Raw genomic sequence first — 18,856 nt, forward strand, 5'->3', positions numbered from 1 at the left:
GTTCTTAACTGAACACACAATCGCTCCTGGCAACTGAAAGAAAGATTCCAGAGTTCTAGAACACGCTTGATCTGAAGAAAACATTACAAACCGCTCTCAACGTTAAAAAGCAGAGATCCCTTCCCAAAGTCCACTCGGCATCCCCGCCCCCCCCCCTCATGGACGGTAATAATCACCCGCTCGGAGGAGACGATGTGGAGACGCTTTCCAGAGCCCGCCGGTGTCACACACCCCACGGGCTGCTGGGTCTTTTCCGCTGCCTCACCGTCTCACGCACTTCAGAGTGGGAGCAAAAGCCGGTCAACAAGACAGGAAGGAGGGAAAAAAACGCACTGACAGACCCTTCATCTGCACAAGAGCACAGGCCTCTGTTTTCATGCGAGTGCACTGGGTCAATGCACTGTCAATTATTCAGAAGAGAAGTAAGTGTGCAGGATCTTCTATTTTGAGGAGAACCCCAAAAACAGCCCCGCCCGCCCTTTTGTTCTCAAGCCCCAGCGGAGCTCAGGTTCAGAAACATGCGTCTGTATTTTCGGGAGAGGACCCGGCCGCCGTATCTGCCGCTTCTCCCGGCTCCTCCCCAGAGCCTCTCCTCCGCTACTCCCCTAAGCCCCGGAGAGCTGCTCCACCCACCCATCAGCGAGATACGGGGAGGGAGCGCCTCCCTTTCTGATGCTAATGCGCCTTCGCTCCTGCGATTATTATATCTTTATTCTTTTTTGAGGCCGGGGGACGATGTTTACTCGGGAGACGGGGGGGGGGCGATCGCGGCGGTGCCGTTTGTCTACGGAGTCACTGAGAGGTCGGCTCGGTCCACCCTCTGGAAAGCTGATTATTATGCCGCTGACTGATGGCGCCCAAGGAGAGGCGGATGAATACGTGAGCCGGTCCCGGCGCGCTGCGGCAGGCCTGTTAATCAAACGCCGGGAGATTCCAGAGGCCGAGCCGAAGCGGGTTCTCCTGTCCCCCGATCGCAGGACGGACGCGAGGGATCGGAAACCAGGTGGCTGCTGGGAAAGGATGAGCGGAACACGCTCTTATCGAGGCGCCTGATGGAGTCGACGAGGTTAGCGATGGAAATAGGGCGATGGCCCGTGGGCGAGGTCATCGCTGCCTGTGGAGGCCCCCCGAACACCGCCCAGCCTTTGGGAGACAGCAGATACCTGGGAGCCTTCTTTGCTCCTCCCCCTTTCCTCCTGACGACCAATCGGAACGACGTCTCAGCGCACGGTGTCTCCAATGGCGAACGCCTATGCTGACAGAGGCTCCAGGTGCCGAGGCCAACAACCCCCCCCCCCCCCCCCCCCACAGTGAGACCAGGACCCCCGGCTGGATTTACAACATTAAACTCACAAACGTACGCAGCAGAGCCCTCTCCTGGATGTACCCCCCCAAGAGCCTCCATGCTCCGCCCCCACCCCGAGGGAGAACCCCCACCACAGCGGGGCTCTAACGCACCTACCCCCACCTCCCATCCCCTGCAGTCCTGCACCGCCGCTAACAAAGCTCTGAGCTGCTGCCAGGAGCCAGCAGGGCCCCCCCCCTCGCTAAAATAAGAGCTGCAAAACAATAGAAGAAGAACAAGGAGAAGGAGGAGGAGGAGATGTATAACTGCAGACGAGGGACGCAGAAGAAAGAGCAGAGCAGCTTCTCCTGAAGCGTGAAGGGAAAAAAAAAAAGTTCATCTGCTTCCCCTGCTGCACTCCCTCCCCCCCCCACAATGTTCTAAAAAACACAGGTGTGAGAACACAAAAAAGGGAAGGGGAAAAAAAAATCATAATTTTCTCTTATGAATATATACAGCACCGGGTGTTCTGTTCATCCAAGGCAGCCACACAACCGCATCCAAGAGGAGCGGGATCCAGGCCTCCTGAATATTCATGAGGGGAGGAGTGTGGGCGCTGCAGGCGGGGGAAGCCCTGCCAATAGGAGGCCCTCGCCTCCCGGACCGCCATGCGGAGTGACAGGGGCTTGGCTCGGCCCCCGTCGGCCCCACGGCCCCCGCTCCGTTTGGGGCTCCCGACCGTGCGGGATGTCCACTAACCTGGGCGGCTCGCGGGGGGGTGAGGGTTCAAACGCATTTCCGGTTCCACTGGCTGGGAGTGCTTTACCTGCTGCAACGTGCACGTACACACGAGGGGGGGCACTGTCCAGTTACCTCTCTACCCCAGTTACTGTCCCAGTTACCTTTCACACGGTCTGCCCTCTAGGTACATGGCACATACACCCCTTGACCTAGGCATACTGGGAGCTTACACACGACAGGTCCCTGGCTCTGCCCTCCCTACTCTCTCACTCTCGATGTGAATCAGTAGGTAACAACTGACCACACTGGCGTTAAAAAAGTGTGCTGTGTGCTTATCGCTCCTAAGTCACCCGATAGTGTCAAGTCAGACAACTCCACACAGTTCATACAGTCATCATCGCTCAGTCACCCACTCAGTCAATCAGTCAGTCAGTCACCCACTCAGTCACCCAGTCAGTCAGTCACTCAGTCAGTCACCCACTCAGTCGCTCACTCACCGAGCCAGTCGTTAAACTTCTTGACCTCGCTGGGGAGGCCGAGCTCGGTGAAGTCCCCGGCGTGGATGAAGACGTCGCCGTAGGGCATCTGGATGGCGTCCGTGCGGGAGTGGGTGTCCGAGACGCAGACGAAGCGCGTGTACCCAGGGGGCTTCGGGGCGTCGTGGGGCAGGGGGTCCACCCTGCGACATGGCAGAGGGAAAGACGGGGACAGCTAGCACCCCCTCGAGATTCGGTGTGTGATACAGGACACCATCCTGAACTGCTTTAACAAGTGACTGTGCGAGTACTTACACTATGGCAACCAGACTTATACCGGTACCTCCCAGTAATATCCACCTGCAATGTGCCAAACTATGCATTTCCGTACATGGGTTTTTTGCGGATGGAAACTGCAGATCAAATCATTATTGAGACAGTTTTAGAACATAACCAAGTGCAATAATTTCAGAGAATTAAGAGTTGACACCCACCCATTTATCACTGGTGCTGAACTTCTTAGAATGTACACAAGAAGGTGAATAAAAGCTTCTACTTTCCGCAGACAAGCCAGGGCTCAATGCTAACATTTTTTTTATTTATTTAGGAGCCCACTAAAGCATCTGAATTAGTAGATGTGCTAATACATTTGTTTTTCCAGTTAACACGCATAAATATTCAGGAGCAAATGGTCCTAGAATGGAAGCAACGTAGAGTCATGCACATGCCACAGCAGACAGTCAGCACCTACTCACATTTCCTTCAGCATGAGAACACGTGACGGAGCAAGAACGCAGTGGCGCACAGCAGTACTGAACTGGAGGGGGGAAACGGTGGCAGGGCTGGGGCGGCAGCGTGGTGTAATGGGCAAGGAGCTGGTCTTGTAACCTAATGGTCACAGGTTCGGTTCCCAGGTAGGACACTGCCGTTGTACCCTTGAGCAAAGGTACTTAACCTGCATTGCGTCGGTATACATCCAGCTGTATAAATGGATGCAGTGTAAATGCTGTGTAAGAGTTGTGTAAGTCGCTCTGGGTAAGAGCGTCTGCTAAACGCATGCAATGTACTGAACTGAAAGAGGGGAAAAGTGGTGTGCGGCAGTACTGAACTGAAAGAGGGGAACAGTGGTGTGCGGCAGTACTGAACTGAAAGAGGGGAACAGTGGTGTGCGGCAGTACTGAACTGCGCTGTAACCCACACTGTGGGCTCAGAGCTCTCAGTCAGAGAGCAGTCCCGCGGGAGCGAGGCAGGTTGGAGCAGCTACGCCCCCCCCTGCAGTCCTGGGGGACCCGGTGCTGTTGAATAAGCATGGCCCACTTTAGATCCGGCGAGTTCAAAAAACCGCGCTACGCGGCTAAAGCTAACGCGCTGGGGAAGGAGGGGTGGGGGGTGACGCGGGGGGGGGGGGGGGGGGGTGGGGGCGCGCAGCTGGAACAGGGAGCCCACCTTACCTCTAATGCAAAACGCAAGGACTTCTCAAGGACTTTTAAGGATATTAAACAAGTTTTTTCTTCTTCTTCTTCTTACAATAGACTTCTGCTTCAAACGCCGCTAGATTGGAAATCTTGGACTCACGCTGAAACCGGTTTGCTGGGAGGTGGGAGGCGCCGCGCTTCGGTATAAACGTACGAGGACGAGATTTTCTATTCACAGCCCTTCAAATTTTCGCCGCACGACAGCTACACACACAGCTCCTTCAGGCAAATCGATGCAAAATCCAGGCGTGCTCACAAACTAAGATTTCTTTTTTTTTTTTTTCTTTTTGTACACTGTGTTCAAAATAAAGCGCTTTGAAGGCTTATATTGCAGGTTCGTTCTGAAGCAGGATCAGAGACTTCACACACAGAGGTGAGCCAGCAGGGCTCTGGACAGAGAGAGGACACGCGGGGAGGGACAGGGGTGAGCACTCACGCTGGTGCGAGTGAATGAGAGAGAAACAGAAACAGGGAGAGAGAGGGAGAGAGAGGGACACAGAGAGAGACAGAGGGACGGAGAGACAGAGAGAGAGAGGTAGGCAAAGATAAAGAGAGAGGGAGGAAGAGAGAGGGAAAGTGGGGAGAGAGAGAGAGAGCTAAAGATAAAGTGGGGAGTGACAGAGAGAGAGAGGGAGGGAGGGAGAGACAGAGAGAGAGAGAGGGAGAGACTGAGGTTACGGGACTAGGGGGGGTGCTTACATGTGCACGTGGGGGGGCTGGAAGCGGCCCTGGTTGATGTTGTAGAAGGTGAAGGCCTGGGTGGGGTTGGCGCTGTACTCGTCCACCTCCACGGTCACTCTGCCCCCCCTCTGCTGCTGCTGCTGCTGCTGTTGCCGGCGGGCCGCCATGATCTCTGACAGGGTGAAGGCCATGGCTGTGAGCGGGGCGGGGCGGGGCGGGGCGGGCGTGTCTCACTGGCTGGCCCTCCTCTCTCCCTCCCTCGCGGCGCTTGTAGCGGGCATGTCTCTGTTCAGTCTCCTCCGTCCGCTTCGCCCGTCACACACCTGGAAGAGCTGCGGAGAGGGGGGGGGGGGGGGGGGGGAGACGGAGCAGAAAGCAGGCTGACAGGGAGTCTGTTTGCGTTGGACCGCCCTTATTTAATCTCGCTCAGGAAGATCCCCGCACGACTGCCAGCCCCGGGAATTCATTAGACATATTTCCGCCTCTGTGACTTGATGAATTTTCCGGAGTTTCGGGGAATGGGGTGGGAATGGGGGGGGGAGGTGGGGGGGACTCAGCCAGAGACCGCTGCAGTACGGCGGGGAAAGCCGCAACTGCCTGGAAATCGATCGCCAGGGTGGATCCCCAGCATGTCCCTTACCGGTGACACCGTAACCAGGGCGACAGAGAATGAGAACGTCTTGGCATTGCGATTGTCAAAACCAAATCTCCGACAATCCAATTAGCTAAGACCCTCACCCTTTGGATGTCTGAAGGCTTCTGAGTGTCTCATTATGGGTGCAGGCTGGACCCTATGATTGTGAGCTTTAACTGCATAATTTCGGTGGCCCACAATGGCAACAGGATGCCATTGGTCAGGACTCTAGTCTCGGGGTGCCATTGGCCAGGACTCTACAGTAGCGGGATGCCATTGGCCGGGACTCTACAATAGCGGGGCGCCATTGGCCGGGACTCTACAATAGCGGGGCGCCATTGGCCGGGACTCTACAATAGCTGGACGCCATTGGCCGGGACTCTACAATAGCGGGGCGCCATTGGCCGGGACTCTGCTGTAGCGGTACGCGATTTGGCGGTGCACAGCCGGAGGCATAAAGGGTTTAAGAGGATCAGGGTTGCTTGGGCTACAGCTAGACTATTTCCTCCCAGCTACTTGCCAGCAACCAACAGGCTACCAGCTGGCCACCATCACTGTGAGAACGTGCAGGTGTAAAACGCTCACTGGCTCACACACAGTGATCCTGGAATGCAGGTGTGGGGGACACATCAGCCCCCCCGAGAGGTGCAAACGGTGATTACAAACTAGCAGGGGCAGTGGGGGGAAAAAAAAAAAAAAAAAAGAGGGAAAATTGTTCAGGAAAAAAAAAGACAGATGTCCAAAAGTCTAGAGAGACTGAAATGTGTAACTTCAGAAAGAACTGATAAAACCGTTTCTGTGCTTAACGCAATAAAGCTACAGAATCGCAATTTACAAAATCACAAAATCTCATTTTATCCTTCCCCTGCCATTCATTAAGCATGAAAATTGGGATGTTTTTTGTAATACATTTTCCATTTTTCCAGTAAAAAAAAAACCAGGGCTGAAATCTGACGGAGATTTTAAGTCGTCCGTTGTCCTGGAGACAGCTGGTGCAGACACCTTTTCATCGGACACCTTGATTCCGGTCTAAATTAATACTTTTGTTGGCGTATGAACCGGAGAAACTAATTTGCCGTCTCCCTATCAGGACTGATGCCGTGTCTTGTAACACACTCCAAACAGAGGTGCCACGCACAAATTTGGGCTTATCTTGCTTTTCTCTGCAATCCAAAAATGTTTTTTATTTTTTAAAGAAGTTATTCAAGAAGTGCTCATTTTGAAAGCAGAAAATCTTTTACAAAAGAAGCAACCCCGAGGTTAAAAATGATTTTCGACAGAAAGAAACGAGGCTTCGCCAGTGGAGAATCTCTTCCGTTTTTTTGTTTTTGCGCCTCCATCAAATGAACAGAAAGATTCACCTGCTTCGGCTTTGAGGGACCGAATGAATGCAAACGGCGTAACCGCCAGAGCACTGTTCTGAAAAAACTGCTCTTCCCAGCACACTGATAAACATGTGTGCGCACGCACGGGACTGTGTGTGGGATTAATCAAACTCCAGCTCCCTGATAGCTGGCTGCCACTGGTGTGAAATGCTCCTGATGGCCAAACGCTTTCGTGTGGCAAGTGTCCTGGAAAGCTGTGATGGCCTACATTTTATTTTATATTTCATTTTTTTTTTTTTTTAAGCTTAGCAGATTTTTATATTATAGGACTCCTGGGACAATAACCTCGATAATTATTCATGTTTCACATTTCTATCAGAAAGAACTGGAAATCTAGAACCCGGAACGTTCCGTGAGGCCATTGGTCTCAGTGAAACGAATAGTCTTAATAAAATTAAGTAAAACTTGCGTGGGTTCATTTTATTTTTTGAGCACGTCTCTCAAAATGACTTAAGCCAAAGTCTCGTAACCATGCCGACTGTGATGATAGCAGTCTTGCTGTGGCAGTCTGTCTCACGACCAGAATTAACAGGTAACACACAGTTCCACAGGACAGTCAGCCATGCAAAAAAAATCTACTAATTAAAACAGTTCCAACTGGATTTCCAACTTCAATTGTAAATAACTACACATCAAAAAGGGCTAAAAATTACATAACATTTGTCTTCTTTACTTTTCACAAGCTTCTTTAGAATCCCACAAGCACACTACACAACCAAACACTTTCGTTGACAATGACTTCAATCTCCCCACTCTCAAAGAGATTCATATTTTGCTTTTATTTTAAATTAGACTACTTTGGAATGGTTTGTTCTGTCAATTTTATTCCTAAACAATTGCATCCACACACACACACACGCATGATCAATGCAATAAACACAAAGAGATGGGTTCTTACTAGACCCAGTGGGCACAGAGCTGCTCCTGAAAATTTAATAAGTGATCCAATACATGCCCAGTCTGTTATTTTACCCTATCTACTGATATTGTTGAAGAGTATGTTATACAAATGAGATTTTTGAAAGCATGCATACAAAAGAGAGATGCATATTCCAAAGACATATTTTTGAAAATAGAAATAGAACTTGACTTTTAAACTGCGAAAAAATAAATATCAAATCACCTATGACTTCATTTTAGATTATACTCCCTCCCAACACTACTTGCAAATAACTGCTTATGTTTTTCACACTTTATTTTTAGTTTTCAAATGTTATTCCAACAAGTAAAATAATTTATCAAAGTATGCCATATCAGCGTCGTTTAAAGTATGAAAAATGAAAAGGCAGAACAGTATTTGCAGGCAATTCACAAGAACACAGAATATAAAAATTAAGATTCTTTGTCCGGTGATTTTACCCCCATAAAAGATAATTAAACGATATTACCAGCAGATCTATAACATTCTGTTAAAAGAGCTGTGACTGACTGGGTGAAGCCGCATGAAAGGTAATAATAATAATCATTATTATTTTTTAATACAGTAAGAGTAGTGTTTAAAGGGAGCCGGCAGATAGATGTAATGGACAGTCCGAAACAAGTATCTTTACAAAGTCTTTCGACACCAGTTATTCCTGCATTTCACCATAAGGCAATGTCCGAAACGGACCGGACTTCTCGCTCAACACTTTTTGTGCAACACAATCCATGCATTTTCTTCAAAAGCTTGCCACTTCATAGTAAGTAGCACCGACACTGGAGCAATTCTGCATTTCTATATCACTGTCTACACAGCCGATCTGAGGTTAAAAGGGATGAAGAAAAATGTAAAAAATATGCATGCTGACGGAGACTGAGATGGAGATGAGGATGTAAATGGAGATGGATGAAAATGGGGATGAATACCAGCCTGGAATTTGTGAAGCATCTGGAAATACTTACCTAATATCCGAGAAGAGCAGCGCCGTTGGCGTCGATCTGACAAGAAATCTCGCCGTTTGTGAATTGACTTGATTCCTTTCACGTGCGTCTCATGCAGCTCTCTCTCTCTATCTCTCTCTCTCTCTCTCTTCGGTCGTTGCGCTACACGCGTGCTCCTAACGCTCGGAACTCAAACACCCCCCTCTCGCGCTCCGGCTCTGGATCCTTCCACCTCTCTCCCATCAGAAGGGCCGGGTGAAGAGAATCCGGGGGGAACAAGCGACAACACATAGCCTTCTGTGATTGCCCCCTTAATCTATTCCTACAGCTCGTGGATCGCCCACTCGCCACGAAAAACCGACAAGTTGGTTATTTGGGCGAATTTGCTTGATGCATTGAATGGCGAAATATTTTAATGTTCTGTGCGGTGAATGTGCAACACTGCATTGTTTTTGATGTTCATCTTTCAGCCAAGACTGTATGTAGTAAACCTACATTCCATTTTTATTCATTCGGTATACCTTTAGACCACGATTTCTTCATACAGCTTTTTTGCTTTTAAGCTTTTTTTATTTTACATAAGCGCGTGCAGCATATATAAACAGTAGATATAAATGCATGCATGTAGAATTCATTGCGCTGGGTAATGACGACCCGCTGACCTGGTTTAAAATGTTCAGTGCGGGAATGAATCTTAAAGAGAACTCTGCCCCGTAGGTCTGACCACCTGTTTTGAATGGTCAGCCTCGTTCGCGGAGAGTCACAAGATCTGTAAGTTTGTTACACCTTAAAAATCAAACCCAATAAACCAGGTGAGGTGCATTAACTGCATTGTTAACTGTTTAAGAGTTCGATTAAGTGCTATAACCAAATTAAACACAATTAATTCAGAAATAAATAAAAACAAGCCGACCCAGCGGCTCCCCAGGACTAGGGTTGCAGGCCTGTGCAATAAGGTCAGTTCAACGGGTGAGACAGTGGAATTCTGCCTGTACCAGTTGCGTTAAGATCATTTCTTCCCCACACTGGCCAATTAACGTCTACAATTTGCGCACGGCTGAAATCTGTCACCGATTTAGTGAATTGCAGAATTTGCGCATTCATTGTGGTACATCCAGTAACATTCCAGACCTCGCAACGTCTGCGGGATTTAAGACGGTCTGTTTCTTTACCAGAGAACATTATTGCTTTTTTTTCCCTGCGCACTGACTTTAACCGAAAGCTAATTTTATTCTGCCTTTGTCTCTGAACTGTGTTTTACGAAAACAGGTGAACCGTTATTGCACCTGAAATCAATCAATTAATCAAGCCCGCAATTAAGCCGCAGCTGTATACTCTAAAGGCATTACTTTCAGCAAAAGCCATTAGGGAATCTTAATAAATTCGTTATCTTAGAATTGGTCCGGTAGATTAACGAGTCGTTACATTAAAATGAAATGTTTTTCATTGTACCAACTGTATCGATTTTGGACACGAGCTGACAAATCGTGTCAAAATCTCATTACTGCCGGGCAGTTATAATTGCGATCAGGAAGAAAAATCTGCTCAGAAATAGGCCAGGCCTGTGATCACATTGTGACAACTCAGGGTAAAAAAAAAAAGATGAACGGCCAGTTTGTTTTATCAAGGCTCCTAAATATTATTTATTATATCAATTTTCCTAATTGAAAAAGAAACACTGTCCTGTAACCATTGTGATTATATATATATATATTTTTTTTTAAAGCACTTACCCACAAACATAAGAGGACTTTCAATGAAAGGCCACTTATTTTTGCGTTATAATCTGTGGACTTCTGCCACCTTCTGGTCCTTGTAGTGACACACAGTTGATATCAACGTCTACAGAGTGGAAAGCAATAGAAAATGACGAGCCTCGTTCCAAGATCACTGCCGCCAGAGCATGAAAGTTTTGCTGTAATGGTACAGACAAATGATACACCACTGTTCATTAAAAACAATAATAATAATAATAATAACCCACAGAAAGAAAAGGGCCAGACACTGAAGCAGGGTCCAGGTTTGGGAGATTTATTATTAAAGTGGGATTTTAACAATAATATCTTATCAACCTTCTTTGTCTCTGTTTAGGTTTAATTGAATTTTACCTCAAATTTCCCTTTGGGTTGCAAATGAACCAACAGTAAACCCCATGGAGAGACAGGCTTATACATCTGGTGTAGGCCTCAAGGAACACATTTCAACAATCCCTTTCACTTTGAGAGAAAAACATGACAATACCGAAATCAATAGCATAAAAAGCATTATTTAATAATACAGGTCCTTTCCCTCGCTAATCCTTCTAACAAGGTAAATATTAACTTAACAGTCAAACTGGAAAAAATAGCTAACATTTGTACATCATTTACACATTGGGAGCCATAAAGCTTACAAAGTCACCAGCAGCAATCTACATTGATGTCTTGATTTTGATCTTCCTGCAGCGATGATATTGTTTATGTGGAGTGATGGTGGGGGGTCAATGACGGGACTCTGAACTGAAAGGGTGATACATTCTGATTAGGACCACAAAGGCAACACAAAGATGGTCCCTGGACCCCTGAAAGATCCATACCGGTTATATTTGTTCAGTGAACTGAAATGTGTTAATATCTGTCGCAGGTTATTAAGAAAAAACCAAGTAGCTGTACTCGAAAGGGCCTTTTCTGCACAAAATAACTTCATTTGAGCACCGATGCGCATTTCGCGCAGCGCAATTCAGCTCTCGTTAAGCAGGTACGGACATCCGAAAAATGTTTACGCATGGCATGGCGCAGAACGCAAAAGGCACACCAAGTTTAATACGACGAAGTTCTTGATTTATAAGCTACCAGAGACGACAATGTGCATCGTTTGCGTGGAGGGGGGGGGACCAAACACCGAAGAGAAGAAAAGGCGAACGTCGATTCGCAACCATATGGGCCAAAGACAGGCAGACGACTAGGCGATGCTGCGGCGCGCACGGGAGATTAAGTACGCACGAGGCCGGTGGTAGCAGTTTAAAGCGGTTTGCTGACCTTTCGCGTGAATTACTGTGGACTCGGAAAACAAAAGCAACTGAAGATTTCCGGAGTCTCTCCAGAGAGGCTGGAGATTAGAGTTGTAAAGAAATTTATAAAATAAGTGCTTACTTAAAAAAATAAAATAAAAAAATAAAATAAAAATTTTGTTTTGTAACGCCGGCCAAAATCATTTTCACGGAATGTCTTTGTTCTGTGATAATCAGCCCATGCCCATTACCAATTATCTGAACAGATTGCATCATTTCATAAAAACGAATCTAATCTAGTCTGTCAACTGAATAACGCGGCACTGTTATCGTGTTGTTGTGTGCGAAGTGCGCTAACATCCGTTATCTGGAGAACATCTCACCGCCCTGGAGCAGTTCGAGCTACTTCAACGAATGACAACGGCGGCACGAGATGAGGGGTCGGAATGAAATAAGGGCCCGGGTTTTCTGCATTCCTGGGGCATGAGGAATGTTTGGGAGAGAATGAAGAGTTCTGGCAGTCTGGAGTTTTTCTTTTGTATTTTTTTTTTTGTCTGTTCAGGTGAAGTACAGATGTGACGGCACGGTCTCTAAACCATTAAAACCAGGGGAGACCCGAACAGCACAGAGAGCGTCAATCAAAAACGAATCAGCCTCAAAGATGTATTACAACATGCTTTTCATCAACTATTTGTAACAAACAGGTGCGCCCTCAGGGAAATGTGCGTCTGCACGAGGGGGGCAGTGGCAAAAGAAAGAAAAAGAAAAAAAAGATGTACAAGAAATACAAAAAAAAAAGGACAAATAAGGGACACATGATGACAAGACTTTCATATTATCAGCCATCGCTCTATCTGAATACCGCCCCCCCTACTCAAATACAATATTTAATGGACCAAACACTGTTCCAAACCTTTGACCCAATCTCTCTCTTTGGGTACCATAAACATGCCTTCAATGCCTTGATGACAATCATTCATACAATATATCTACTGGATTAATACACAGGTGTTCAGTCTTCTCTCTTTCTTTCTCTCACTCACTCACACACTCTCTCTCTCCTCAAATAACTCAACAGAGTTCATTCTCAGGAGAAATGGAACGCGTTTCATTCTTGATTATATGGACACGCAGGACCGCTAAGCCCGTACCTAGAAAATGAGCCACGTCACCTTCAAACCTTGATAAATATGTGCTGATACTGACACAAGTACCTTTCATAGAGGCGCGCTCCAAACTGTGCCAACGCTCACATTCAAACTCAGGATGGCGAGCTGTTCATTAAAGCCGCGTTCGTCCGCGCCGTCCAAGATGGCGTTTTCAAATACTGTTATAGCAGAGCCCGACACGACAGGAGCACAATGAGCATCTCCTCTGTGCCCCGCACAAAGAACACGCTCTTGTAACAAACACACCACTGCAGTGTGAGATCCACGTACTGACAATTTAACAGGGGTCGGCTGGACCAGTGGGGGTAGAGCTAAGGTGGTTAAAGAGTGAGAGTTTGGGGGGTTGACAGGGTGGGTGAACAGGTTTTTTTTTTGGGGGGGGGGGGAGATAAAAACAAAGAAAAGTTGACCTTCTCATTCACAACACACTCAGGTCACAGTATGCTTTTCAGATTCACAGGAGCCCCGAGGTCCCGTAAGACACAAGACACTAGGAATCCAGTCTCACCCGGGTCAACACTGCACCCTCATACACATCTGTAGCCCCTCCCTCTCAGACTCTGTCCAATGACATGCTCAGCAGGGACATACCTCTCACAACGCTTGAGCACCACCTACAGACCCAGAGGGTCAACTGCAGTGCGCTTAGCTGGAGTTTAAACCTCACAGAGCCGTATTTCAACTGGAACAGCTCATCCTTATTCCACAGCTTTGGACAGCTGCTTCTGTTGACATGCAGTTCTGTGGTCTAGAGGTTTAAACCAGAAGCCTGAACTCCAGCAAAGCATATTGCAATTGATCCAGAATGTCTATCACGTTAAGTCTCTGCTATTAAAAAAAAAGGAAGTTTCATTTGAACGTTATTTAAATTGTGTTAAGATTATATTTTTTTTTACGAATTTCCAGAAACTGTAAAGCACACCACAATCAAATTTAATTATCGTCTTCAGTATTTCCTGAAAATGCTATTTTCATTGACATGAGATTTTCACGGTAGAGAAATAAACTGTGTAATGGAGAGGACATTTTGTTTTTTTTTATAATTGATAACCACCAGCTAGGACTACATGAAGATAAAGCACGGCGAGCCTGTCGTTAGCAGAACCTGAAGGTACGCCCCAGCACTGGCCGTTACCAATGAAAAGGCCTTTCAGCGTGGCTGTACAGCCGGAGTGAGAGGTACAGGGCTCTGCGCCATCACACCACAGACCTTAAGCAGCTGTTCCATCTCTCTGGCAGGTTTTAAAGCGGGCCCCTCGGGCAGCGCGACCGGCTAAATCGCCTGCTCTTGGCACAGAGCGGAACCGGGACCGTGTCGACTCGATGCCAGTCAGAGCAGGCAGTCCCACCGTGAGCTGGACAGGAACTGGCTGCGCCGTCTCTCAGGGCTGTCCCTGTCGGCGAGGCACTTCCTGTCTCTTTGCGCCCCCCCGCCCCCCACGCAAAGCGGACCCCTCTGGCTCGGTCGCCGGACGGTGGAGTGAAGAGACGCGGTGAACGGGAGGCCGTGCGCGGAGCGGAGGACGGGCCTGCTAGTCAGCACTCCCTGACTATTGGATGGTGGAGCCGGGAAGGGGCCGGCACAGAAATCTGATTGGTTGCTCCAGGGGGAGGAGAAATAAAATAGGGAATAAAAAAAAAAACAAAGTCTACAAAGGAAGACCAAATTAGGTCTTAAAATGTAAAGGTGAGGGCATGCACACACACGCACACACGCACGTGCACGCGCACGCACACACACATGCACACACACAGACACACGCACACACACGTGTGCGTGCACGCAAACACAGCTTTAAAAACGCAGCTCTGCGTGTGAGAGAATGGAAGCGTTGTCCTGGTTACGTTTCGTATGGAAAGGGTGTGGCTGAGCGGAGCCTGGTTTTCTACAACCAAGGTGATAAACTTCTATACAACACAAACATTAGGAAAATGTAACTTAGATTTTTTTTCTCTACAGTTTACAATATAAAATTCAAGTGCAATTAAAGTTCCAAATATTAGTTACATCACATACATTTATATCTATTGTAACTTATGTTACTTTGCAGGTAGTTCCTTTTTTAACCTTTTTGTCTCTTTTTTTATTTTTACAATCTATAAAGACTTCTTTTTGCGCAACCAAATAGTTCCCGTTCTTTCATTGAAAAAGCACAGGATGACGTGAAATGGGTCTGGATTCTAGATCATTCTCATTTTCCCATTTGTAAAACAATAAAAAAAATAAAAAATGAAGTGCACTAATCAATTTATAAACTCAATCTTGTGCACATAAGGGGTCTAAAAAAAAACAAATGAAGGATGTATATGTACACACGTATTAATGTACACATGCATACTGTGCATATATACATTCACACACACATATGAACACACACACACACACACACGTACAGTCGTACACACATACCAAACATCCACGATATGGGACTGCAAGTTCTAGCATATAAATATTCCTTGGCAAAAAAATCGTATGTGGGGAAAAATCTTTAAAGTCAAAACAAGGACTGCAAACGAAAGACTGAGGGGGAGAGACCGTTTCCTGTTCCTCTGGAGGAAGCTGGGGGGGAAGAGGGGCGGGGTTTGGGAGGTGGGCTTGCGTACAGGAGCGCTGGATTGGGGGGTTGGGGGGGTGGGGGCGGGGGCAGGGGGCGGGGCGTGGAGGCGGGGGGCGGTGCCGGACTATTTGTACGGCCGTAGAAACCTGGAGACTTTGGAGCGCAGGAGCTTGATGAAGGACCGGGGGAACATGTCCTTGGCCGTGTACTGGAAGTACTTCTGAGGGTGAGCCAGCACGTCGAAGAGTGCTTTGATCAATTTCTTGTCCTGGAGGAGTAAAACAGAGAGAGAGAGAGATAGAGAGAGACAGAGAGAGACAGAGAGAGAGAGAGAGAGAGAGAGAGAGAGAGAGAGAGAGAGAGAGAGAGCTGGGGAGTTAAGCCTGTTCGGGACCTGAAATGACGGATGGGGTGCAAGCTGGGAAATGAGAGCAATGGCGCCCCCTGCTGGACTCACTCACACCCAGTCCATCGGGTCAGCATTTACATTTAGCTGCGTCATTAACAGAAATGTAAAAATGTCTGCTTGCTAAATAACTTCAGAAGCAGTGCATCAATAAATAGTAAAGTATCAGATTATTTCTAACTAATTAAAAAATGTGCAGTAATGGTATACTGAGACAGATAAGAGAAAAAGGGGGCGTCCATATTTTCTAAATTTGTGTAAATGAATGGAAAAATACATACTTTTAATATTTCTTGGTGATTTTCAGAGGCATATAGTCTTCCATCTCGAACAATGTCTTCTATCAACTGCTGGTAATCCTCTGTCACGAAACAGCATCGTGAAAAATTATTATGGGAGCTAATGGAGGAGAACGTGCCACACTGAAAATATTTTACTGTCTTGCATAGTTATTTATTATAATAGCTTAATGGGAGCCTTGCATAACCGAAATGAAAACAGCATATCTAATCCTGTGGATCGATCGATTCCAGGTCTCAGCACAAACAAGTTCAGAATGTGCAGGGTTATTAAAACAAGGTCAGGGCAGCCCGACACTCGCGTGCATCGATGCCAAGAGGAGGCCGGCTCAGCGAGGTAACCCGCTTCTAGCACGATGGCTAACGCTACGCTAACCCTACGTTCCTATCGTGCCCTCCCCCTGTCCTAAACCTCAGGAGGCTCTGGCTAGCGACGGAAGGTTCCGGCGCTTCGTACCGTCGTAGGTGACGTAGGGCACCTGGAAGCCCTTGCCGCTGTTGCCCTCGTTGGACTTGAACTGGATCCACAGCTTGCGGGAGCGGGAGGTGAAGGCGATCGGCCTCTCGTAGGTCTGGCACGTCTCATAGGTGGTGATGGAGGTGGGCAGTGCTGTGTGGTGGGTGGGGGGGGGTGGGGAATGGGGTTCCACATTTAATCACTATATAAAGCTCAGCAGGGGGGGGGATTGTCTGTTTTGTCCACACACCACATCCCCACGGAGTCCACTTATGAATTAATAATGAAGCTTCTTTTTTCCTATTACATCACAGACCATTCCCATGGCAACCTCAGAGCTTGAGGTGCACAGTATTAGCACTTTAATTAAATTTAACTGAATCTGTTTTTTTTAATTGATTAACACCGCATTAGTGCATTTAACAGCTAATTTAAATTTCAGCTTTTGTTTTTTTTTCTTCCCCCTCTTACTGGCACGGTTTCCCATACTGGGTTTGCAAGTTGCTACGGATGAGAGGCGTGTGCGGTTGCCTTGACGCCGAGCTTGATTGACGGGCGGTCCCTCACCGCTCTTGCGCATGACCAGCACGTCGCCGCACTCGTCCTCCATGGGCAGGAAGATCTCGGGCACCACGATGAGGATGCGCCTCTTGGGCGGCGGGTTGATGTTCCAGATGCAGTCCACGTTGGACGGGTAGTCCCCGGGGTAGTTGGGCGACTCGATGTAGCCCGTGTAGTCCCCCAGCTCGCCCCCGCACAGCTGGTCTGGACACACACACACACACACACAAACACACGCACCACCGCGCACACACACACACGCACAAACACACACGAGCACACGCACCACCGCGCGCACACACACACACACACACACACACACACACACACGCACACACACACACACACACACACACACGCGCGCACACACACACACACACAAACACACGCACCACCGCGCACACACACACACACACACACACGAACACACGCACCACCACGCACACGCACACACACACACAGGCATGATTTACTCATCGCCAGTAGGACTCCCGAGTATTATTTTGACAGAACGAGAAGGACTCCTCAAAAAAAAAAAACTCTTACTTTCTCAAAATGAGTGAGAAGGATGCGTTAAAGAAAGCCCATGCTTAGACAGAATGAGGAAGACGGCTCAGTAAGACGTAGACAGTATGACGCTATGCAGGCAACATGGCCGACTCTTACTTTTGCAGTGGGACACGTTGGTGGCCCCGTCGAAGTCGGTGGTGGTGTTCCCGGGGCAGGTGATGCAGTAGTTCTGGCCGAACTCGGACTGGTAGGTGCCCGCGGGGCAGCGGATGCAGCGGTGGGTGGTGGAGTTGTAGTGGTGACCGGGGGCGCAGTGCACTGTGGGAAAAAAAAAAAATACCCCGCACCCCCACCCAAAAAAAAAAAGAAGATGAACACAAACTGAGGCTCGTTCTGCTCAAAGCCCTGCACCTCAGCTTACACCCAATAACACAGCCTTTAAATAAGGAGAACGTATACGATAATAAAAATGAGAAAAGGCCATTCGGCCCATCCAGGCTTTCATTGGCCCACACACTGGATGAGGGATGCTCAGATGTGGCCCTGGAGGGCCGCGGTACTGACCCTTGGCCTCGCAGTCCCTGAAGGAGACGGCTCCCTCGTGTTTGGTCATCAGCCCCCCCCCGCAGGGGAAGCAGAGCACCCGCCCCGGCTCCGGCTGGAACGTCCCGAGCAGGCAGGGCTGGCACGGCCGGAACCCGTCCGCGGAGAACTGCCCCGGCGGGCACTGACCTGGGCACAGGGGCGAGGGGAGGGGTCACGTCAATCACCCGCTCGTCTCTCTGACGGACACTTTCAAGCTCCTCCCACCTCAATCTGAGCTCCAATTATCCATCAGCTGACCGTGTGGACACACCTCCCCGATATAATAAAATGCTTGATAAAGCGTCCCCGTTGTGCAACATGGAATTTATCGGTAAAAAGCCAGGGTTTTGGAATTATGCAGAGGATGTAGACATTGTTTATCGCCGACTGCTTGGCGTCACTGTCAGTCTAATTCAACCCTTCCACCACTAGGTGGCCCCAAACAACGAAGTATAAGAGCCATCTGAAGGGTGCCAGAGGATAAGGAAACGAAACCTGTCAAATTAGTTTTGCACGTAGCTGTAATTTTAAAGGGAATTGTCCACAAGTTAAGTGCATTCTTTTCCTCACCCACCTCCTGGTCTGACCGAGTGGACTCCCCACACTCTGGGATAGTTGCTGACTTTAACTGATCTGAGCGGTAATTACAGGGTTAATAAAGGGTTGCCGTGGAATTAGCCGTGGCCGCTGTAATCAGCGCGCTGCGCATGGGGTCTCTCTGATCGCGGAGAGGGAAGCCGCAGTCTAATTGGCCGTCCCATCAGACAGGGAGTCGACACATCCGA

General features: G+C 48.2%; 2 protein-coding genes across 9 annotated transcripts in view; both read right to left on the reverse strand.

Annotated features, from left to right (window-relative positions):
- The window catches only part of LOC135245699 (metallophosphoesterase domain-containing protein 1), a 38,702-nt gene extending 28,944 nt beyond the window's left edge, over positions 1–9,758 (reverse strand). Inside the window, exons 1-3 of one of the 3 annotated variants that reach the window (XM_064318939.1) lie at positions 8,559–9,746; positions 4,677–4,981; positions 2,524–2,705 (exon numbers count right to left, since the gene is read on the reverse strand). In XM_064318939.1, the coding sequence (XP_064175009.1) occupies positions 2,524–2,705; positions 4,677–4,849 (355 nt within the window). In that variant the 5' untranslated portion in view covers positions 4,850–4,981; positions 8,559–9,746. Of the gene's footprint in view, positions 1–2,523; positions 2,706–4,676; positions 4,991–8,558 lie in introns of all 3 variants that reach the window. The other 2 variants (XM_064318938.1, XM_064318940.1) reach the window with 2 other exon arrangements.
- A 789-nt stretch (positions 9,759–10,547) lies between these two features.
- The window catches only part of LOC135245464 (signal peptide, CUB and EGF-like domain-containing protein 1), an 86,706-nt gene continuing 78,397 nt past the window's right edge, over positions 10,548–18,856 (reverse strand). For all 6 annotated transcript variants that reach the window (XM_064318505.1, XM_064318506.1, XM_064318501.1 and 3 more), the window contains 6 exons: positions 18,051–18,218; positions 17,643–17,804; positions 16,983–17,180; positions 16,416–16,568; positions 15,941–16,020; positions 10,548–15,521 (listed from right to left, as the gene is read on the reverse strand). In XM_064318505.1, coding sequence (XP_064174575.1) covers positions 15,378–15,521; positions 15,941–16,020; positions 16,416–16,568; positions 16,983–17,180; positions 17,643–17,804; positions 18,051–18,218 — 905 coding nt within the window. In that variant the 3' untranslated portion in view covers positions 10,548–15,377. The remainder of the gene's footprint in view (positions 15,522–15,940; positions 16,021–16,415; positions 16,569–16,982; positions 17,181–17,642; positions 17,805–18,050; positions 18,219–18,856) is intronic.

The sequence above is a fragment of the Anguilla rostrata genome, chromosome 19 (genome assembly GCF_018555375.3).
Source record: "Anguilla rostrata isolate EN2019 chromosome 19, ASM1855537v3, whole genome shotgun sequence".
Lineage (NCBI taxonomy): Eukaryota > Metazoa > Chordata > Actinopteri > Anguilliformes > Anguillidae > Anguilla > Anguilla rostrata.